This window comes from Scomber japonicus, chromosome 19, assembly GCF_027409825.1.
Source record: "Scomber japonicus isolate fScoJap1 chromosome 19, fScoJap1.pri, whole genome shotgun sequence".
NCBI classification, from domain to species: domain Eukaryota; kingdom Metazoa; phylum Chordata; class Actinopteri; order Scombriformes; family Scombridae; genus Scomber; species Scomber japonicus.
Window position 1 is genome coordinate 17757220 of NC_070596.1, and position 23929 is coordinate 17781148.

At 38.8% G+C, this 23929-nt stretch overlaps 3 protein-coding genes across 3 annotated transcripts; 1 reads left to right on the forward strand and 2 right to left on the reverse strand.

The window, feature by feature from the left end:
- Positions 1-139: 139 nt before the first annotated feature.
- Positions 140-5275, reverse strand: zmynd19 (zinc finger, MYND-type containing 19). Its single transcript, XM_053340191.1, has 6 exons — positions 5098-5275; positions 3270-3329; positions 3081-3187; positions 2273-2413; positions 1566-1746; positions 140-1356 (listed from the first exon to the last, which is right to left on the reverse strand). Exons 1-6 carry the CDS (start codon positions 5146-5148, stop codon positions 1213-1215), a joined length of 684 nt encoding a protein of 227 aa, XP_053196166.1. The 5' UTR covers positions 5149-5275; the 3' UTR covers positions 140-1212.
- Positions 5276-9019: 3744 nt separating this feature from the next.
- Positions 9020-14364, forward strand: bspry (B-box and SPRY domain containing). Its single transcript, XM_053340018.1, is given in 7 exon segments — positions 9020-9069; positions 9071-9521; positions 10392-10490; positions 12127-12357; positions 12523-12548; positions 12634-12758; positions 13220-14364. Coding segments are annotated over 7 exon segments (1518 nt in total). The 3' UTR covers positions 13756-14364.
- A 4583-nt stretch (positions 14365-18947) lies between these two features.
- coq4 (coenzyme Q4 homolog (S. cerevisiae)) lies at positions 18948-23799 on the reverse strand. The gene is made up of 7 exons (XM_053340019.1): positions 23730-23799; positions 22438-22581; positions 21151-21247; positions 20946-21048; positions 20666-20795; positions 20179-20272; positions 18948-19241 (listed from the first exon to the last, which is right to left on the reverse strand). The coding sequence occupies exons 1-7, from the start codon at positions 23797-23799 to the stop codon at positions 19076-19078; spliced, it is 804 nt and encodes a 267-aa protein (XP_053195994.1). The 3' UTR covers positions 18948-19075.
- Positions 23800-23929: the final 130 nt, after the last annotated feature.

Below are 23929 nucleotides of genomic sequence, written 5' to 3' on the forward strand. Positions count from 1 at the left end.
CACTTTGTGTGATTGTGATAAAGATCCAAAGTCACCAACTAACACCAGGACCAGCTTCTTTTTTCCTTTTTAAACAGTAACTGGAGATTTTTGCCAATTTAAAAAAAGGGGATCCAATTTAAAAAAAATAAATTCTTTCCCTATTTTTTTTACTTCCAGTTACTTTGGCCAATTAAAATTTTGTCTGATCAAATCAATTAAAAGAATGGGTCAAGAAAACATCTAGAAAATAATTAGAGCCTTTATTTGGCAGCTACTTTATTATAGAACAGTGAAAATATTTTAACCCATCAATTCAATTTATGATTAAATATGACATTTAAAACTGTGTAATATGGCCCCTTTAAGAGAAAAGACATACATTAAACCCTGCCCATTGCCCGTGTTGACCATTTCAAAAGTCCTTCAGCACATATTGGCAGGACATACATACACACAAGCATACGCACATACACGCTCCCACACAAACACACACACACACACACAATACTGGTAGTGTGATTCAATCAGTGAAATCTATCTGATGTGTGTCGTGGTTGTCTGCGGAGGGGAGAGTACGACAAACAGGGAGGTGGGCTAAGGTGTCGATGACTGTGATGGCGGCAGCCGTGTGCACCAGAGAGGTCAGAAAAGGGAGCGATACAGTGAAAAGGTCCATGTCCCATTGTACCAGCTGAACGAAGGGTACTGTAGCCCCTGGGTCCCCCGTTTGCACAGACGTCACCACACCCGGCGGCTGGGTGGAGGAACTAAAGTGGATGACGACAACTGTCCGTGTTCGACTGTGGTCCTAAAGAAGCTTGTCCAGTTCATCAACGAGACAGCTTTCCCCCCCCCCTCACATAAAAAACCATAGCAGCAGGTAGAGCTCGAGGGCCTCTGTCCTCGAGAAAAATAAAGAAAAAACCCCCCAAAAAAAACAAAAAACAAAACAAATAATACCTTTCCCCGTCATCCACATGAAAGCAAGCTATGGAGAATTACCAGTTCTGGGAAGTGGCAGATGTCTTTTTGTTTTATTCTCCTTCCCCTCCTCCATCTTCTCAGCCCCCCCCTCCCCCGAGTCCATCAAACAACCAAGCAACCAACATTGTCCTCTGTCTTTAGTCTCTTTTGCCCCCATTTTGCACTTCATTCCCCGTTCCCCTCCCACAAGTCAAACCCTGTCCCCCCTTTCTCCCTCCTCCTCTCCCAGTCGAGGATGAGGGCAGATCATCGTTCGGGCTCCGACTCCAGGGCCAGCACCCGCTTGCGCTCTCGACACTGCTTCTTGTGGGCGGGCCAGTCCCGCTGCTGGCACTGGGAGCCGCAGTAGCGTGCCACCTGGCAGCGACCGCAGATGTTGAACTCCCGGAGCTGCGGAAAGACGAGGATTAAGATTATCAGATGCATTTATTATCCAACATATAGTAAGATGTCACTTATGAGTTGTGCGTGGATTTTATCTGCAACTTTAAAAAGTAAAATAAATGAATAAATCACCATTTGGAAAGTAGCTGAATTAATTAAAACAGTGTACAAGTTTCAAGATATTTTCCCTTTACAGAAGTAGCTACAGTACGTACCCTCCTCTCAATGAGTGAACAGGGAGGGTAATGACACTCGTAGTATGTGCAGGAGCACTCCTCCTCCTCCACCAGCTCCCCGTTAGCGTTGTAGTAGCGTGTGCGGCTCAGCTCCAGATACTGCTCCTCTACCGGGTCGGCCGGTACCTGCTGGATGGCCAGCCAGTAGAGAGACTGCTCTCTGGGTGAGTAAGAGAAGAGATATTAGGCACGTACTTCCAAGAAGTCAAGACTGACTTAATTAACAACAAATACTTATGATAAGATGTAAGAAATGTTATATAGTCCTGCAATTAGGGCTGCAACCAACTTTTTTTTCCATTATTGATTCATCTGTTATTTTCTCTATATTTATCAGTTAGTTGTATGGTCTATAGAATGTCAGACAACGGTGAAAACGGTCGATCAAAAGCCTGAGATGCTACCTCAGATGTCTTGTTTAGTACGGCTGGGTTTAAAAGAAAATTAATAGTATTGGTAAGTATTGACTTTGATTCAAAATCGATCTTCAATTAAACTTTCATATTCTCAACAGCATTAAAGGGTCAGCAAACCCCAGAAAACTTTTTTGAACCAATTTTTTTTAAAAACAAACAAACCACAAAAACAAACAATTATCCCAATGTGATGCTAATGCAATGCTAGTTTTTTTGTGGTCAATAGTCAAAAACACAGCATGATTATTATGCATCACTGGTGAATCTTACCTCTGTTTGCTGGAAATTTCCTCTGGTTTGGGGCTCCAGCCCACTGGCACCAGCCGCAGGTTGTCTAGCCGGTTGTCCACTGTCACAGAGTTGATGTGGATGACTTGAAAACTAGGGGCAATGCCTCCTCTGTGCTTCTCCCTGAGGAAAAACATGTTTCCAGATCTTTCAGTCAGCCAGAAAAAAAGTACAGCTTGACTAAGACAAGGACGTTAATCACTGATGTGGATGTGCTAGCAGGAACGCAGTACTTTAAGAGCAGCAGTTTTAGTTGCTTCCTTGTTTACTTCACAACACTTTACTCTAAAGGCTATGAGCAGGACTTTTAGGCTTTCTCTAGTTTAAAGATGCATTAACAGCTCACCATCATTTTCACAAATACTACCACATAATTAAAGAAAATTTGGCCAAGGATAAATTTATTCATCCATTTAAGTCAATAACAAGCAACCGCAGACTAAAAACTTGCAAGATATGTAGCATCGATCTCCTGAAATAACCAAATTCCTTACGATACTTAATGGATGTGAAAGCTTTACTGATGCCTACAAAAAAAAACATATGTACAGGATTCTTCTTCTTTCTAGTTAGTTTAATGTTTAGCAAGACAGTGTTTGATCGTGCAGTTGAAACAACAAAAATCTATATCTAGAAGTTCCACTAGTAACTTTTTAGTGTGATCTTAATCAGAGGACGCCTTCCAGGACACTTCCACATTATGGATGCTTGCCAACACTGAGGCTTGACCCTGGATGCTCCAACTGAAACGCAGATGTTCACCCTACACCTGATATAACGAATGACTTACCAGAGCAGCTCATGCAATGGCCTTCCCGCCCAGCGACCTTTGCCGATGTCGAAAGCGTAGGCAAAGATCTTCGCTCCATTGCCGTCTGCGTCGACCTCCATGCGCGCCTGTACATTGAAATCATTTCCATGTTTAATATCAAGCAATAGGTGTGATAAACAGAAACTGCAGTCGGATCCTCATATTTACCTCAAAGGCGTAGTTTTCCACAAGCGGTATGTCCTGCTCATCGATCAGTGTGTATTTTGTCTGAGAGGAGAGAACAGAGAGAGAGGAGAGTTTAAATCCATGTTGTTAACACCTGAAACAGTAACAGCCACAACTCACAGGCAAGCAGCTACCTTTTCACACAAAAAAAAAATAATCACCATTTCAGGAACAGATAAAAGGAACCTAAAGAAAAAAATCCAGCAGCACCCCTACAAACTCATCAAATATTATGTCAGCTAAATGTACTTCTTTCTTTCATTGCTAGACTTCACACCTCACCTCATAAGCACCTTCAGGCTTTCATAAAGATCTATTTGAGTATGTTATTCCATTAAATACATATTAAATAAAAAGCTCAGCAAATAATTTAAAGATGCTACATTTAAATATTTCGTCAGTGCAGTGGTTGCTGGTTTATATAGAAGACGATGACTGTCTAAACCACTTCTGTATTTTGGCAATCCGGGACATGGACTTTAGTTACTCTTTGGAGTTAGAAGTGAAAGGAATTTTTTGCATTGCCCCCCTCCTCTGAAAAAAATACCATGTCCAAATAAGGATTTGGTGAGTATTTGTACACAATCTAGCTGAGTTGTACAAACGTCAAACTACACTGCTTATCAAATGTGTACAGGGGCCACATTGGTCACGACCAGTGGGGGCCATGTGAGCTGCAATACACATAAACACAAGGAGGATCTGTTTTCCACGTGTTCAGTGTACATATCAAGAGGAAAATACCTTGTTTTCAATCTCTAAAAGACACGTTTCAGCATGAGTGTCTACATCCACTGTGTTTGGACTTTGTTTTTGTTTTTTTTAAAAAGGAGCCACAAAGGCAAGTGTACATGGTTTACAGAGATACCTGAGCTCTCTGGTAGAAGGTGGTACTCGAGCATAGTGCCACACACACACACACACACAGAGCATGGGTGGTGTTATCCACATACCAAAAGGGTGGAAACATGCAATGTGACACTTTGTCTGGACTGCCAGGAGTGACACCATGTATATTAGCAGAGTGACAGTTCAGGAGCACTGTCACTCTGCAGGTGGGCAGCCGGTTTGTCACAGATCAACCAAAACTGCTTCTCCACGGTGTGAGAGTCCTGTGACACGAGCAGCCAGGGGGGGCATCAAGTGACCAACATTTAGCCCCAGTTTAACACCACTGCCTGTCTGTGGCGACTGTGAATGCAGCTTTAGCAACAAAAAGAAAACATAATGCAAGTTAGAGGCAAGAGACAGCTGTTGAGCAGTTAGCTGTCCTATCGAGGCTTTGTCACGTTGCACAAAAGAGTGAGTTGATGGAGCATGGCGATGGCTTCCTCATTACCGACACTTCACCGAGTAATCCCAATAACACAGCTAGCGTGGCACTGCTAACTATACCACCGAGCACAAATACAACATGACCCACCGCTATAAAACCAGCCTTATTTGTTACTACACAATACGACACGGGTAATGACAAAATTATGACCCGTGTGTGCACCTCTTAGCACTATTTAACGTGAACCGACAGCTAACGTATCCCGCTACGTGCTAGTTAGCGTTAGCTCCACAGCGAGGCTGAGAGCGGTGGCGGAGCCACAGAAAGCTCCGCACGGCCGGCGTCTCTAATCCGCTCAAATGCGGCGAAAATCGGTAAAACTGAACCACTCCCGCAACGACGACAGCTTGGTAATCGTTAAAGCGGTTGACTAGGACTGATTAGTCACCGCAAAACCCGTTTTCTCCAGCGGCGTTTGTGATCCCCCGCGGGCCCTCCCCCGGCCGCACATGGCAGCCCTGGGATCCAGCTCACCTTCCCGGCCACACGGCCGAGCCGCACGATCCCGAGCTTGAAATCCGACATCAGGAGGACGGACAGGCGGGCGGTGACAGAGCGAGGCGTAGGATCCAAACCTAAACGGTATTCAGGTTTAAAACACGTCGGGGGCAGCCCCTCAGCCCCGTTGCGATGCCAGTTCGCTTTAAGTGGGTGAGTGTCTGCCCTGACTCCGACTCTCTCCGGCAGCAGCTCGGTGACACACCGCTGGGGGGCGGGCCGGCTCCAGCCGCTGCTCACATCGTCCAATCAAACATCACGTTACGGCTTCTAATACGACGCATCTGATCGTGTTGTCCAATAGGAGACGAGGATTCGTCAACACAGCCCGTTTCAGGTATTACGTCATGACACTCTCGTGACCACTTCTAGCCATTTTCGCGCGAAATGTTTGATGGCTTGTTGGGATTGACAGTGATGTATTATATTATACATATGATGTGCCAGCAGGGCTGCCTGGGAAGGTTACTTTCGAAATAGGTTACAGATTACTAGTTACTCTATTTAAAATGTAATAAGTAATGTAACTATTTCAATTATTACTTAATCAAAATAATGTAATTTATTCTTTGATAATTTATCATTAGTTATGTAGGCTAGATTTTGGAATTTGAAATAAAGATATTTTATGAAAAAAGTCACAAGTCTGGCATGGGCTGCATTGTTACTGTGACACCATTGCAGCCCAAGTCATGATTTATTTACAAAATAAAAAGTTATTATGTACAGTTATTACTTGAAATAATCTGGTACAGTTCATGTGGAACCAATAGATGTGCATTCATGTGTTCAGCATCTTTACCCCTTACATGAAGGTCAGTTAGCACCCTCTGGAGATCAAAAGCTGTAACACAGAAACTTCCTGACTGGAAATGGAAACTTGAGTGAGAGCCTGGTTGGAGAATCTGGAAACATGTACACTCTGAGAGAGCGTTAATGAGTTTCTCTTGTTTCTGTAACATAAATCAGTCATTATCAGGAGAAAACTTTTTTATCTCCAGTTTCTGATTTTGTGATTTTCTTCATTTTAACCAGCAGTAATATTACATTTGTCTGTGACAAATCAACTTTCATAATGTACACAGTGAAGAATCAAAGCCTTCCCTTTATCCTGTCTGATGCCTGTTCATTATTAACTTTACTAGATGTGTCTAACTGCATTAAAGGGGCAAAGAGTAAATTGAGAGTCATTGTCCTTTAAAGGGAGAAGGAACAGTTAAAGAAGTTGCTTCGAGTGTGAAGTCCAGAAAGAGATAGAAGCGGCAAAACAATGAACACAAACACCACCATTTTCTTATCAATGACCTGTTAATTATCATGCTGTTTTCAATTTTACATAAGACCAGCTCTGTAACAATTAGTTGGTTGATCAATTAGTTGCCAATCATTAAATTAATTAATAATTAATAACTATTTCGATAATTGATTAATCAGTTTAAGGCTTTTTTTTTAAAATGTCCAAATTCTATGATTCCAGCATCTCAAATGTGAATATTTTCTGGTTTTCTTTAGTCTTCACTAATAGTAAACTGACTCTGTGTCTTGTGGATTGTTGTTCGGTGGAGAAGTAGACATTTGAGGACATCACGCTTTGGGAAATAGTGGCCCATATTTTTCACCATTTTATGAAACAAACTTATTGGAAAACAATTATTAAGAAAATAATTCATTGCAGCCATTAGACATGAAAAAATAAATAGTTTTTTTGTGAAATGTATACTTCAAAATTCAGAAAACTGTACAAAAGAAATGCAAACCACCTTCTTTTATTTAAAAAAAACCCTGCTCTTTAATATTTTTGTTAATTTCAATGTCTTCTTTTTTTCTGAGAAGAAGAATACCAGTGATTCATGTGTTTAGGGCTTTCTTCCACAACAACCTGAATGCACAGGAAACCCAGTTGTTCGCATCGCTGTCTGAGCACCTGTATGTCTTGTGTTTTCCAGTTTCACCCGTTACAAAACATCTTTTTATGTTGGTATAACAATGGCAGCTCTGTGCTGTTCTCATTTCAAAGTGGAAACCCACCTGACGTTTGACCCACACAGGCCATGGCTCTCCCCTGTCAATCACTCATATCCAGTTACCCACAGACATGGAGCTGGCAGGAGTGGGAGGTCATTCCCTCCTACTGGTTTGGGTTTCTTGAGATTTAATCTCCTTTCTCTCAAACTTACCTGTAGCTTTAACAAATGGTCTTTGATTTCAGATCCGTTGGAAATCAAAGTGACAGGTAGAAGACACAAAGTTGTGTAAATTCATTTTTTTCCACCTTTGTTTTTAACTTCCCCCAATTATCCTCTTCTGAGTGCTTGACACAAATAACAGGAAACTTTTAACACTGTAAGCTCAGTGCAAACATGTCACACATCAGTTGGCTGAACTTTGTTCTTTGTATTTATAGCTGAGTGAACAGAAATTTCACTTCAGCACGTTAAGTAAATGTCTTTTTTCATTTACATGCCATCGACATGAACATTTCGAAAACACAGAAAATCTTTTCATGGCTTATAAAATCATGTTAAATAACATATATTACACTGTAAACAGCCTAATAGTTTATCATTATAAACATGTTATGTATGTTATGTGTATGTTTTAGGATTGTTCATTGTGTAATTTTAGAAATGAAAACAGAGTATTGGGACAGCACCACATCTAATGAGCTAGTTTATGTAACACACAATTAATCTTTCCAAACAGTAGTCAAGCTTTTCCAGACAGGGTGTTGTACACTATTGCTAAACAGAGCTCTCTGTTAGGTGTGGCTTTACCTCTGATCCTCACAGGCTATCCACATGATGAAACAGTTTTTCCATCCATCACCTGCATTCCAACCTGGAAAAAAATGTAATTATTTCCATGAATTGTATCGGCGAAACAGTGGTGGAAGGAGTACTGAAATGTTTTACTAAAGAATAAGTAGTCATTTTAATCAGTTGTCATCTTAATGCTGTCAAGTAATTACAACATACACTGTTGGGTACTCAAATGAATAAGAGTATGTGTGTAAACTGATCATAAAAGTAACTTATAACTATTGTCAAACAAACTTATTGGAGTAATAAGTACAATATTTCCCACTAAAATGTAGCGGAGCAGAAGTGCGAAGATGACAACATGGAAATACTCAAATAAGTAAAAGTACCTCTATAATGGTACTGAAGTACAGTGTTTACATTCCACCACTGTACAAACCCCTGTATAAATCTAAGCTGTCTATGCATATACAAGTTCAATGATGATCATAAAAAAAGGTAATTTAGTGTACTTGTCAAAAAAAGAGAGAATGTCAGATTATTTGTCCACAAGCTGAAACACCTTATGTGATGTTTGTCAGAGCAGAATTGATCAGTTTTTATCTTCAACACATAAAACTGATCATGAAACAACATCGATTACTGCTGTCAAATAATCACTGAATAATAAACTGCATTTATATGGCGCAAAGCACTCTCTCTCTCTTTCTCTCTCTCTCCCTACACACACACACACACACACACACACACACACACACACACATATATTTATATACATATATAAGTAATAAATAATATGTATGTACTCATATGTTTACAATTTCCCAGTATACTGTTGTGTCTAAAACAATTACTCCAAAATACTTTGAGCACTACTTGAGCAGGCTTTATTTCAGGACACAGCTGAAGTTTGACCGGTTATTAAGTGGCCAAAAAACCTAGAGAAGATGAGAGAAGGTGAGGCAGGGGGAGAGAGAGACACTGTAAATATTCAACTTATAGCACGTCAGGTTGCTATTTAATCTTACCGTGTCTGGTTTATTTACACCATGATTTAAGACTTGTAAATGTTATCAGCTGACGCCAAACGACTGAAAACCAGCAGAGCAGAAACCTTCCTTTATTGGCTCTGACCTCTGATGTCAGTGTTACTTCCGTGTTCCGCTTACCTGTTACACCTGTGTCATAGCAAGGTGCGACTCCAGTTCTGCCTGCCGGTGCACCTGCTGCGCTTTTTGTGCCATGACTGAGGAGCAAGTAACATGCGAGTTAGTGTGCTCATCAACGGATCATCCAGAGGAGACTTCACACACCGTCAACCCCAAAGAGATGGATAGTGAGCAGCCTATTTTCTCCGTTTTAAGCGGCAGTGTCAAACAGCAGCAGCAGGTGGGGGACACCATCACCACCACCAACACCAGCACCAACAACAACAACACCAACACCTCACCGGCTGCGACCGCCTCCGATACCGAGTCTGGCATCTTCTCCGGTGAATGTGAGCTCTGTGTGGAGCATGAGTCTGAGCTGGACTGGTTCTGTGGCACCGAGCATAAACTAATTTGCTCACACTGCGCCATCGTAGGGCCCTGCCGCGGACATACTGTGACCCCTCTGGCCACCAGAGTTACCGCACTCAGGGTGAGTGTATGTATGTGTGTGTGTGTGGAGCAATTCACCTGCTGTTTGCTTTTTATCTGAATGCATTCACCCAGCTGTAGCATAATATTTTCAACTTTGGTAACATTATTCCTATATAGTAGAGACAAGGTGGATAAAGTTTTCTTTGCTGAGGATATTTGCTAGGTTAAAAATAGCCTAGGAAGGTTACTTTCATTTCTAAGAGTGGATTCGCTTTCTAACTTCTTTCTATATTCTTTATTTGTCTTATAATTTGCTATTACACCGGTTTAAATTAATATTAGATTAGATTAGATGAAATTTATTGAAATTTGTCTTGGGCTAAAAGTGCCAGGCGCAGCTGCACATATACAACAATACATAATAAGCACAGAAAAACAAAACATAGCCTATACAACAACACAAAATCACAGTGCTTCAAAGTGTAGCATATTGCACAGAAGATCATGTGACATAAGGCATAAAAAAGGAACAGAGTAAAAACAATTTAATGGATAAAACTATATGACAATTTATTATCTAGCCTACTTTATAATCTAGTATTCTACTTATTCTATTCTATAATGAGAGATTTTGCATATAAATGTCAACGTGTCACTCTATTAAGGCAGAAGTTGGGAAGTGTCTGCCATTTGGTTCACATATATGACCACTTCATAACGCTTTCTTGGGTGTGACAAGTTTTGCAAGTGACTGTTGACAGTCGAAAAGACTGGATTTTCTTGTTGCACTTACAGCTGATGTGTGCTGGTATCATTGTGTGTTTATTCAGTAACCACTGTGTGTGTGTGTGTGTGTGTGTGTGCGTGTGTGTGTGTGTGTGCGTGTGTGTGTGTGTGTGTGTGTGTGTGTGTGTGTGTGTTTCACCAGAATCAACTAGTGGATGTGTGTGAGAAAATGCAGCTGCAGGCGCTGAGGATTGAAAGGTTTATCGAGCAGACACTGACTGCCAAAGAGCAAAAGCTTCAGGTGAGAGACGCTTCTGATCTCCCACACTCACCAACATACTAATGATCACTGACACGCTGCCAAACTCAACACTTGGTACAACACTATGGAGACATTTTGGCGTTGAATATGTGGATACTGAACCCTGTGAAATTCCTATAAATCAGAGAAAAGCAACAAAATGTAAATTAATGAATTAGATATAAACAAAGGGGGAATAAGAAGCTAAATCGTCCCTATGTAGTAAAAGTACACCTCATGTATTCATTGAAAATGCATACATTTATTTACATTAATGTCCTATTATATTATTTAATGTGTGAATTTATTTAAAAATACTTAGGAGTACACTTCTTTTCAGTAAGTTCAGTAGGAGGTTGGTGTCACTTAATCTTTATTTTATACTCACTTCTTCTCTAACTTGATCTTTTTTTCAAATGTATACAAAATGAATTACAGAAAGCTTCACTATGCTCAGTAACCAAATATAGCTTGAAATGATACTGGGTGTTTTTTTGACTCACCCACTATAAAACAAAGTTCTTCAGACTCTTCAGTCACTCTTTTTTTCTCCCTCTCTGAGCACATTGAGCGTTTGGTCAGTGGTCATGCATGCATAGTTTTCTAGGTGACAAGTCACCACAGAGCAAATCAAACCTCAAGCAAACGACAAAAGCAGGTAACGCAAATACGCAGGTACCATATCTACACAAGAACCAAATGACCAAAGCAATACATTTTTCTGCAACAACATAAAACAAACTTATACTTGACACTGTTGAGGTTAAAAGTCTGGTCACTACCTAGTGTGTTTGTTTAGGGCCACACGTGTGAAATGTGTCTGTGAAACTGCTGACCTCACAAAGTGATTGTTTGGCACTAGGAGCATAAAAAGGGACACTATTTGAACCACATGTTGCCTAATGTTTGATTTTTGGAGAAGTGGAGCTTAAGAAACTACAACAGCCTTCCCAACCAGGAACTCTGACTTAATTGATTAAGTTATTGACTTTATTTAAGTGTCCAGAACCTGTCTGGTGCCCAGCTCATGTGGACTTATAAGACACTAAACAATCAGTTAACATGGAAGAAATGTCCTGTATGTTCTCTGACTAAGCAACCAAGCGTCTCAGAGCAGTGTTAAATGAAAGCCACATCTGAGAAAAGCGGTGTCTGTCTGATGAGTGTTTTTTTATGTATATATTTTAAACGTCCTTGATTAACAAAACTATATATTTTTGCAGATTTTAAAGCAAATGATAATAATTGATCTTATTAAGGAATTAAATCCACAATTAACAAACAAAAATACACACAGAACATGAACGTATTACAGTTAAAACTTTAACTAAAACAAGTTACAACTTTTTCGCTAATCATCATTAGAGCTGAAATTAATTAGCCATTTGATCAATCAAACTGGTCTGTAAAAATTGACAATCTTAAAAAAATGTATTTATTGATTAGGTCTTTTTTGTTGTTGCTTTTTATTTGCTGTATCACTTCTCTCCTCAAATGTAAAAATTTGCTGGTATTCTGTTCCTTCCATGACAGCAAAATGAACATCATGTTTTAAACTTAATAATATTAGGTATTGATTATTTTCCTCTTCATCACAAGTCCAATATTTCTTCTTCTCTCCTGACTTTCTATATAGGTATCGGCAAGCAGAGCAAGGGAGCAGGTGCTTGCTCAGGTCAGTGCGGTACGTGAAGCTCTGGAGGAGGAGGAGCAGCATCTCTTGGAGGAGGTGCAGAGGGAGGAGGAGCGGGTAGAGCAGTGTCTCCTCACCCAGAGAGCCCACTGGAGCCAAGCCATGACAAATCTGTCGCAAACACGCTCACGCCTGGTGCACACACTGACGCACACTTCAGACACACAGCTGGCGGTGAGAGACTGGGGACCTTTTTGCAGGAAGGGGTTCAAAGATCATTGTAGGAACATTTTCAGAGAACAGAGGAAGTTGTGCTCAAATAATAGCATCCTTATAATGATCATAAATTACTAAACTACTATTTCCAGGAGAGTAATCACTTCCTTTTTCGTCTTTCAGATAAGTGCTCAGGAGATAGCTGAAAGGTAATCATCTATCACGTGCTTACTCAGGACATTCCAGAGAGGTACTGCCTCTTCTCCTTTTTCTAAATGTGTGTCTTTGTATCAGAATTGAGGAGGGAGAGGGGATCGGGGAGCCCTGTGATACGGTCCAGCTCAACATGAACCCAGGCTGCGGTGACAGTAAGCTGCTGAGAGGACTGTGGGCCACCGCAGTGCTGCAGGGACCAAATGGTTAGTACATTTTGATCCACTTGTATAAATCGTGTTATTTGTTATAATGTCTTAAAAACTATGAAAATGCTGAATTTTGATTTATTTAAAGCAGAGAGTGTAGAGAAATGCTTATTTTACATTCTGATGCATTTTATTACAAATCAAATCAAGCCTAGGCAAACTAGAAGGGTGAAGCTGTCTCTTCGTGAAAATTAAATGAAAGTGCTTGCTCATGGGGAAATGTTGGGTCTCTGTAAAATAAGTATAGTTTAGACCTGCTTTACATGAAAAGTGCCTTGAGATAACTTCTGTTGTGATTCTGTGCATACAAATAAAATTGAATTACTACCATTATAAAACACTGAGTACTAAATACAAGCAAAAGATTTAATCAGAGTGAAGAAATCTTTTTAAAACATGATGTCTGCTTACAGTATTACATCAGTGTATGATGTCCATCCTCTTCCTTCTTCCCACAGCTTATGGTTCGTCTCATCTAAAGTTTGATGAGCGCACAGTGAGCCCTCTCCTATCCCTCTCTGATGACCTTTGCACTTTGACCTTCCTCCACAAAAAACCCCGCCAGTCACCACCCTACGACCCCGCACGATTTGACTCTTGGCCCAACGCTCTGGGTTCGCTGTCTATGTCCTCTGGTACCCACAACTGGGTGGTGGATGTAGGCCAAAGTGGTGCCTTTAAGGTCGGGGTATGCTACACCAGCCTGCAGCGCAAAGGCTCGGGGAACGATGCTCGGCTGGGCTACAACAGTCAGTCCTGGGTGCTGTCACACTATGATGGGGACTACTCCTTCTGCCATGAAGGGAAGAAGGAGCCCCTACAGGTTGTGAAGAGACCCCAGAAGGTTGGCCTGCTGCTCGACTGGCCAAGTCAGACACTGCTGTTTTATGAACCGGACTCCAGTGCCGTGCTGCACTCTGTCACGCATCACTTCAGCGCCCCTCTGCTGCCGGCGTGTGCCGTGACAGACCGCAGTATCACCATACTGCACTGACAGACCAACCTTTCTGCCAAAACTATAAATGAGCTCGAACATGTGAAGAAATGCCAAGAAGAGTTTCTCTACTGTAAATATGATCAGCAGTTTAAAATCCTCAATCTGTGCAGCAATGAAACTCTGGCTTTTTCAAGGCATTCATTTTTTTTTATTTACTTGCTGTGATTCTTTTTTTTTTACTGTTTTAAATGACTAATTCTTTATCTGTTGATCATATTTATACAGCAGTGCTATGACAACAACTTTAGTGACAGATGATTGTTTTTTGATAAAGTTTCACTATTTGGTTTTAATATGATTGTTTTTATCACCAGTTTCACCATTTTAAGGAAATATATAAAAGAATGAAACTGGTTGATTCAGTTATAGATGTGACAATGAAACTCATTCTGTTTTATTTCCTTAGTAAACATATTATTGCAATTTGTATAGCTTTATTTTCTGACTCTGTAGACATTTCCATAAAAACACAAGGTTTTGTTTTGTAATATAATTTATCATGGGCGCCTTGTTATGTTTTAAAATGGGGGCACCAACTTGAAATGATGTCTAATTGACCTGGGGGTCCTTGTCCAGGTAAAAGTTGTAATTTCAAAAATATGTCCTGCATTTCTACACCACCTGGCCTCCTGGATTAAGTTTTTTTTTTTTTTTTAAAGAAAAAAAGTCTAGTCTAGGATGATTGAAGGTGCAATGAAAATAAAGAATGCATCAAGAACAGTTTATAATTGGGTGGATCCAGACAGGAAATGACTATCAGAAGAATGGCTAGTTCATATTTTAAATTACATCTATAAAAGCATTAAGTAAATGGTAGTAGGTTGCAGGCCACTCAGCTACTATCTTCAAGGACAAACAATTGCTTTATAAATGAAATAGCCTTACAACACATCACAATGTGATCTGCATATAAAGCTAGTTAAACAATATTCAACTGAGGGTTGCTATTTTCATACTCACAAGTTTGCCTTCAAAGTGTAATAACTGCAACAAAGTACAAACGCTTTGGATGAATGAAAGACCTCACACAACAATCTAATTCCAATCCCACCTGTTTATTTTACACATAGGTTCTTGTGGCAGCTATGCTCAATAGCACCACTAGATGATGCAGTTGTCATGTTATAAAGGAATGAATAATCATAACTTCAATAGCAGATCATTTTAACCTACATGATCTCCAGTCAAATATTATTTATTGCACAACTCAGAGAGTGAATTTTTGCTCCTCCAGAATTAAAAGAGCCACTTCAGTCGAGGATTAGATCAACCTGTGAAACCACCCCATAGAGTAAATTTGTATAAGAAAATGAGAGAATAATCATAATAATGAAAGGACAGCGCAGAGCAGCTAGATGAAAGGCGAGATTGTTGCACGGAGAGATGCATCCTCGTATTTTGAAATAATTCCATCCAAAGTCTGACAAACACTGAAACTAAAGCAAAGTTGTCTGTAGAAGTCTAAATAAGTCACTTTCCACTGCTGAATATTAACTGTTTGTTAATTCAGACCAGTGGTGGCAGGTGACCCAAAAGATTGGGAAGGACATGGGGAGGACTGCCCTACAGTGTACGTTATTTTACACAAGAAGTTCAAAAAGAAAGATACAGAAAGATATGAAGTACCACAAAGCTTATTATCTAATACAGGAACAGATCACAACTGAACAGAAAGACTGAACAGTAAAAACATTCACAGATCTAAAAGTGAAGATTCACATCGAAAAGTATTAAGTCATGTATCAAATACATGACTTAACTACTTAAAAAGTAGTCTGCAAAGTTGAAAGGTTAATACTGCTGTTATTCTTATTACTTTCAGCGTTGAAAAGGTGGCTGGATGAAAGGAGAAATCATTGCACGGAGAGATGCATCCTTGTATTTAAAAAGTCAATATACAGCTCAGCTTAAAAACAAAAATTGAAGAAATTGTCAGAAGCAAGTAGCCAGGCCTCCTGCACACTGATTCACTAATCACACAACATCAGCAGGTGACTGAACAAGCACTCAATTAAAAAATGATACATTTCAAATTAATCAGGCTCTCTCCATCAAAGTCCAAATAGCTCACTGTACTTGAACAGCGTCAGTGTCCAGGAAAACCAAGTAGTTTAGTAAAGTGTGGCATGAGGTATGATCTAAACTGCATCACATTTTAAACGGGTCTGCTCCAGGTACTCCGACTTTGAGGGTGTTATCTCTGCAGAAGAAGAATGAGGAGAAGGAGAAGAACAAGAATGAGAAAAAGAAGGAGAGGAAGCAGAAGAAGGAGAAGAAGAAGAAGAGGAAGCAGAAAAAGAAGGAGAAGAAGTAGCAGGGGGAGACTTTGACTTTAACACAACTTTATTTAAACCACATTATGATAAAACTAAAATCTCCACTTCATAACAGTCTAATAGAAGAAGAAGGAGGAGGAGGAGGAGAACAAGAAGGAGAAGAAGGAGCAGGAGGAGAAGAATAAGGAGGAGGAGGAGGAGGAGGAGGAGAAGGAGAAACAGAAGAAGAAGAAGGAGAAACAGAAAAAGCAGAAGAATATATTTCAGAAGAGCAGCTTTTAGCTGTTATGCTGCACACAACTGGAACAAACTACCAGCAGAACTGAAATCAGCTCCAAATGTGAACATTTTTAAATCCATTTTAAAAACATTTCTCTTCTCCTGTGCTTATGATTGAGCTCTTTTAAAGCACTTTACATTTTAATCTTTCATTTGCACTCTATGTCCTTTTAATAATTTTAAAGCAAATCATTAGTTTATGCCGCAATCTTATATTTAATGGTCTATTCTAGCATTTTATTTCTCTCTTTCTATTTTTCTGTACTTTGTTTTTATTATTAGTGTGGGGGTGGGGGGTTAATTGCATATTTTTCTGTTTTATGTAAAGCACATTGAGTTGCCATTGTGTATGAAATGCGCTATATAAATAAAACTGCTTTGCCTTGCTTTGCCTTACTACTTACGAATGACTACTAGTGTCTAAGTTCATCAAACCTGTAACTGTCTTTCAAATGACTTGCAACACTTTTATTCACAGCATTTAAAATTGCTCCTTTTATTTCATTAGGAAAAGGGAAAGTGGCCTGAAGGTTAAAGAAACAGGGAATCAATGTGCAAGAAGCAGAAATGAACACCTCTGCTTCATCACAGATGTTAATGCATAAAACCAGCAGAGGGCAGCAAAGTCAATAAAGTCACAACCAATTAAAATTACCCCAGTAAGAGACAGACTGATACACTCACATTTAATGTCAGACATGAACATAGTTGAGAAGGTTACTTTTGAAATGTAATAGATTACAAATTACTAGGCTATTTAAAATGAGGTAAGTAATGTAACCATTTCAATTACTTAATCAAAGTAATGTAACTGATTTCATTTGATTACTTTTCCAATAGTTTCAATTACTGGAGTAAATGTACCCATTAAGCCCACCAAAATCTAAATTCAGGTGTTTTTCATGATTACAGACATGATTTATGAGACCTTTTTATAAAGTAAGATTTATCTCTCATTTGAAAATGTAGATGATTTATAAGAGACCTTTTCTTATAAAGCAAGATTTATCTTTGAAAATGTAGATTTTAGATCAATGAAATAAATAGAAAAGTCATAGTCTGGCATGGGCTTAATTGGTACTGTGACACAATTTAAGCACATGTCATAATTAATTTACAATTTTTTAATTTTTTAAGTTGATTTCAAAGAATTAAAAACCGTACTATTGCATTCAACATGTTAAATATTAAGAAATTAGGCTAAACCCTCCTGAGCAAAATCTTAAAAGCCTGACTTCAGATGTAACCCTCTTTGTAATCATGAACATTTTCATAAGTAACTTCATATAATTTAATCACATTTTTTCTCAGTAACTGTAACAGATTACAGTTATATTTATTTTGTAGTTAAATTAAGCAACGTGTAACTAGTTTCTCCCCAACACTGGACATGAGTTAGAGTAAGGAAACTTAAAGTGAAAGTAACTCATCGCGAGAGAGAAGCAATAACGGATGTAAAGTATGAGAACCAGGAACTACATGGCGAGATAAGATGAAAGACAAACCAGATAGTGACTCATTAAAGGTTTTGTTTCAACTGTTGATTAATCATAAACTAGTTTGAAGCCCTGAGGAAAAACAATGTGTAATCATTGTTCCAGTTATTAAACCTTGAAAGATGATGAAATATCATTTTATCAGGGTGTATGACTGTTTGATTTACAGGGTGGATAACACTGGATGTGGTAATTCCACGTAAGCAGTAAGTGGTGTAATGTTGTAACAGCTTAGTCATGCTAACTGTGCTATTTCAACACTGTTCACTGTAAATTTAATATTCCAACAAAGTTTCAACACTAATCCAATTAAATTATGTTGAGAAGACACAAACAAATGTGATGGACAACAATATAATACTGTAAGATTCAGACGCCAGCAGGTTTTTATTACTTCATTTATGGGGATATTTCAAATGTAACTGCCGTTTACATACCATGGAGTATTAGTCAAATTACCAGGTGTCATTGTGCACTGTGTCAAAAGCAGTGTGACTACATTTAGACTGTTGGTGACTATTTTCGTTTTAAAGAAATGTTTGATAAGACTCAGAATTTCCATGTCTCATACATCCCAACAGTGTGCGCAATTCAACTTCCTTTCTTTGTCTATGTCCTGTAAAAACAATAAAAAATTACTTATCACATATTGACTCATTAAGAGAACAGACACAGCTCCACTTTATTGACTTTGGAACCTGCCATATGCTTCTTTCCCATCTTTTAGTGTTAGTACAGGATTCAGCTACAAGTGCAATGTTTTTTTATTATTTCTTAAGAAGGTGACAGTTGTATTAAAATAGAAAAACAATTACATAAATACCAAATATTAGCATAAATATAGTAATAGTGGACCGAAATTTCTTTTTGACACTGATTAGATATGTGATATTTCCAATTACAGACACAATTCAGTTTTTCAATTTTCTGTTTTTTTTATTGATCAGTACAAACATAGACATCTGTCACATTATCAACAATAAATGGTGAATGAACATGGCCTGCTGTCTTTCAGCCCTTGGAGGGTCATAAAAACTTACAGTAAGCATTTCATCAGCTGAGATCTGACAATTAATCAGGAACCCACTCGCCAATGTTTCACAAGTGTCAAATTTCCCCGACTCTGTTCCCTCAGCAGTTAGTTTTCTAAGTTTCATTCTCCAAAAAATTCCATTGTGTTGCACTTATATTTCTTGTTTGTCAGCTAACGTCTTTTTTGCAGCGATTCCTGAAACCTGGATCTTCTTTGGGCTCTTTCTCAGGTGCTCATCTTGTTGGTATGAGTGGCGGAGGCATGATGTTGAGCTCCTGTCTAAGATCCTCGAGTCTCTGCTCCCATCGCCTCTCATAAAAGATGCTGAGGACACAACGAGCATGCCGCCCATTCTGTAGTGCCCAAGGGCCCAAGGATTTGAACAGTGACTGTAAACGGCTAGGAAAAGGTGGAAAAGAACATTGTGAATATGATTAAACAATGAGAAGGAAACTGGCAATTTCCCCATAAGGGAACAGTTACTGTATGAGGAAGGATCAGTAATTCACAGCTGAAGAAATTGGCATTGTTCCTCATACCAGCAGCACTGATTTACAGTTATAGGTGTTTCCATTGATGTCAACGCAAAGGTGAGAACTGAAAAGGATAATGGTCATAAATTTGCCATTTGTACTCTAAAATGCTTGGTGGACGATGTGTGAGCCTCTACGAGCTAAAGCTGGAGCGCAAATTCTTCTGTGTCATGGCAGCATTTTCTTCTGTTGCCAGTATTTTTCTTTGGTTGACTATGGACTATAATCATTTTATTTTGACTTACGGATCAGCTGCAAACTACCTTAACTACCCACACATGATGGATCACAATATCACTCTGTCACACCACACACTAGAGCTTGGCAAAAGCCTAAAAAGAATATTTAAAATATCTTTGAAATAATTTGTTGCTGATACAAATGAGGCATTCTGCATTGTTGTAGGTGCTTGGGGTAATACTTTTTAATGGTCATTTAGTCATTTAAGTGGTAACTTGTAGGCCCATGTAGTCTGAGAGGCGAAACTCAGGATATAGTAAGCCCAGATAATAAGTTGATTAATCAATTATTCATTGAATCTCAGTAACTAAGTTATTGTTTAAGTTGCTTTTGGAACAAAAAGTAAAAAACTTTCTTGACTTAAAAGGATAATAATTGCCAGTTTCTTGGTATTACACATTATTTTGGACAAAATAACTATATGGTAATGTTAAACTATTTACTGACAGTTTACTGCAACTTGTACCTCTAATGATCCTGCAACAGAGCTTACTAAATGTCTCAGTACTGGGCTGCTGTTGTTTAAAATCTGCACAGTGATAAAAGTGCAGTGCAGATTGTACCTTGCATTTAGCCGAAGTGGCCCCAACACAGCTCCAAGAGCACACATGGGAAGCCCCAACTGAGCAGCTTCGAACCATTTCACGGCCACCTCACCTGAAAGCAACAGAATGAGACACAAACAGCAATTCGATTTAAGATTATTCAAGATGAAAGATGAAAGAATGACAAAGCAGTCAACTGTTCTGGGTGAAAACCTGAATGCAAAAAACTCTGTTTCTCTTTCAGTTAGTTCAGTGTAAACATTTTAAAGAAAAGTGCTTTGGAAGAAGGAACTTTGCTGACATGGAGAGAGAGAGTATAAGAGACACAATTAAGTTCTGAAGTGAATTTAATCAGTAATTATTCTTGCTGAGACTTAGCAATATCATTTATAAACACAATTTCAAAACTGCCTGGCTACCAAAACGATGAGAGAAGTTCCTTTTAATAATAATAATAAACAAACAATTTAACATGCATTTTCAAATTATGTGAAGCCTGACTCACCTAACATGTTGGTGGGCATGCCCAGTAATGTGTGCAACAAATCATGGACCTCTCTGTATCGCTGCATGACGTAAGCTAGCTCCTCGTTGTCAACAAACTTCACATCTGCCCTCGTGTCAGGGGTCACATGCTGAGAATCAATTTAAGAAAACATGATAGTGAGCCTTAACGAAAAGGTGTTGGTAAAAAAAAAACTATTGTGATCAGATCACTCTCAAATATAAATTGATTAATACATTTAGGTTTTATAATGTTTTCCAACCCATCAAACAGCACTCACATTGTCCTCCAGAAAACGGAGGTATTCTCTCCCAAAAGAGCCATCAGGTAATGAGGCCATCTTTGTCAGATCAAGTGTAGACAGCCGGATCCTGGGCCTTTCTCTGTAATAACAGATCAGTTACTTAGCATGAAACACAATGGAGGAAATGTAATTTAAAAGCACCTAAATCAGAAAGCTATAAAATAACATTATAGTGGCTCACGTTAGGATAGTGTAGCCTTCAGGGTCGTTTTTCATCCTGTCCCTGAGATTTATTAACGCTAGGTGTCCCGTCGTCTCTCCAAGCACTGCAACCATGTCTGTAAAGATTTTCATGGAATTAAATAGGCTGTCAAATTTGATACATTAATAAAATAGGTTTCAAGGAATGTCAAATTTGTGCATTTAGACTCATAATGGAGTTTATAATTTTACTTAAAAGTATCTCAGTACTTAATACTAGATACATTTTACACATGAAGATCAGTTCACTCATCACAGTGAGTAGCACTCAGCCTGTGACACCAGCTGTTCGATGTCTTGTGGGGGAGATGTTTAAAGTCTGATAAAATAAACAGACGTCATCAGTATTATCTCGGTTTGGGTGGAGAAACGTTTTTAATGGAAAGTCTGCATTACTTACTGGAAGCCTTGAGTTGGAAGCTGAGTGTTTATCAGGCAAGAAGGGAAAATACATTTTAAATGCAGGAGTGAACAGTCTTGGAGATCAACCGATACTAACAAACAGATATCAGGTGTATCCTTTTAAAGACACCTGCTGGTTCTAAACTTATCTCCACATGAGTTCTCTTCCTCCATAAGTTTCAGGGTGGCTAACATATGGTCACATTTTCTATTCGTCTTCTCATTTCTGCAAGCAACTGTGACCTCCAGAGAATAAAAGCTTGAGGATGACTGACTCTACTTGAATTATACATTCAAAAGAATCTCAGGTACAGTCCCTGTTGGTATCATTTTTCTGAAAACAGGAAACTTTCTTTAAATTTCTAAAGTACTTCAGGACACATATCAAGACTGCAGGTTTTCTGATATGAGACGAGGGTCTCTGGCTGACAGAGATTTTATCAACTTAACAGTGCAACAGTGTAAAACAGATAAAAAGGGACAAGAATGTGTTAAATAATGTGGAACATATTTTAAAACAGTATAGTATAATAAAACAGACAAGAAAGAAGCTACAAACTGCAGTGAGTCAGCTAGGATTCAGCCTCATTTTAAGGCTGGAGAGAAAAATCTGTATATGTAGACATCTGTAGAAATATATGATGATGATGATGATGAGTCACTACAGCTTGGGCCAGTCCACATTTTTGTGAAACTTTATAAAGTTTGAAACATTAGGGTTTTTACTATTGCATGTTGTTGTCTGACTTGGTTATACTGTGGGGGTTTTTTTCCAGTGAGAAGACATATTTTGAAAAAAGAGAATGAGAATAGAATGACCAAAAAAAGATTGACAAAGACTCATAGCCACATGTGTGAGTCTCACCATGTCTGTAGGGGTTCTGCAATGCAACCACCCCAGACCCGACAGCCAGCAAGGCTTTCTGGATGGATGTGGTGGGGATGTGTCCTGGATACAACCCTTCATAGTTACTGTCTGTAAAGTCACTGTGAAGCTTTTGGACACACACTGCAAGACAAGGGTACAGCAGCAACTTCAGAAACATTTATCCTATTGGACCAAGACTAATAATGCACTTGATTGTTGTTTATTTCCCCTCATATGGGTCTTCAATGTACATTTTCTATTTTTGTTGGTTTTATGTCATTTGATATGACATTTGCACAATTTTTACCAAAAGACTGAATGCTCCTGAAAAATGTCAAATGGTGTAACCACTGTAATGGGAATTCTTATTATTCATCTTCTCTGTTCAAATGAGTAACTATGTCATATGATTAGGTGTATGTGTGTATCACAATCTGCTGATCATGACACCCCTTAGAAAGAAAGATAAATATTAAATATCGTATCCACCCACAGTGTATTTAAGTGTATTATTTGGTACAAAGTTTTTAAGGTTACACCACTGAGACATTTTTTTTGCCATAATCCTTTAATATATTCTCTCAAAATGGAATAAAAGCAGAAATACTGGGTCCACAAAAAAAGAAAGTGCAAGTTATTCATACATTTATTTTCACATTTCAACAACTTTAAAATTTGACTAAACCACATAGACACAAAAACGTAATTGACCATATAACAATAACACATCTACAGAATAAGAATATAACAAAGCTCAAAAATATCAGTGTACTGATGCAGGCTGTAGTACACGGTACATATCCTGAGAGTTAGAGGTCGCAGTGAAAACAGACTCTCAGGTGTCAGTGTACAGTAAATGGAGAAAAGGTGAATACTTAAAACTACTGATTGTGGGCAGAGTTTAGGAGCTGGTTGTTACTCTATACAAAATAATATAAACTAATTTCAGTAGCAATATATCATTACTCTGGAAGATGGTCGCATCCATCTCTCCGCCTCAGAGATGGACTATTTCTATATTGCTTGTCCTGCAAAGACGACACTATCTGACTAACTTGCTAATTACCGATATAACACTGTAAAATAATCTCAGATATTCATTTAATGCTGACTAAAATACAGCTGATGAGTGTCTCCTGCAAGTGTCCTCTAACACATTAACATTATGTCAGCAGCTAGACTTCGACATTCATTAATGTCTAGCTGCATTAAAACAGTTAATTTACCCAAACTTAGTGGTAGCTTTCCATTACCACACATAGCACAGACCATACATGCAGTGCTCATACCTTTTGAGGTCAAAACGCGTCGGTGTCGGTGATTAAACCGATGAAGATTCTTCACTATGCGTAGCCACATTTCAACTAATGCGCATGCGCAGGTAGATGTGTCACTTGATTTAGACACCGGGTATGCCCAAACTAGCCCAAACGAACCGGTTGAGTCAGTTTACAATACTTAACCCAAGTGGTGCATAGACCCCGCCCCT

What these genes read in the sequence shown, in the direction of transcription:
- coq4 (XM_053340019.1), bottom strand. Translation starts at nt 23,799, where the DNA reads ATGTGGCTACGCATAGTGAAGAATCTTCATCGGTTTAATCACCGACAC. An exon ending in ACGCGTTTTGACCTCAAAAG is followed by an intron (nt 22,582 to 23,729) that starts GTATGAGCACTG and finishes CTTGTCTTGCAG; the next exon opens with TGTGTGTCCAAAAGCTTCAC. An exon ending in CCACTTCGGCTAAATGCAAG is followed by an intron (nt 19,242 to 20,178) that starts GTACAATCTGCA and finishes ACCTTTTCCTAG; the next exon opens with CCGTTTACAGTCACTGTTCA.
- zmynd19 (XM_053340191.1), bottom strand. Translation starts at nt 5,148, where the DNA reads ATGTCGGATTTCAAGCTCGGGATCGTGCGGCTCGGCCGTGTGGCCGGG. An exon ending in TCGGCCGTGTGGCCGGGAAG is followed by an intron (nt 3,330 to 5,097) that starts GTGAGCTGGATC and finishes CTCTCCTCTCAG; the next exon opens with ACAAAATACACACTGATCGA. An exon ending in TGGAAAACTACGCCTTTGAG is followed by an intron (nt 3,188 to 3,269) that starts GTAAATATGAGG and finishes TTCAATGTACAG; the next exon opens with GCGCGCATGGAGGTCGACGC.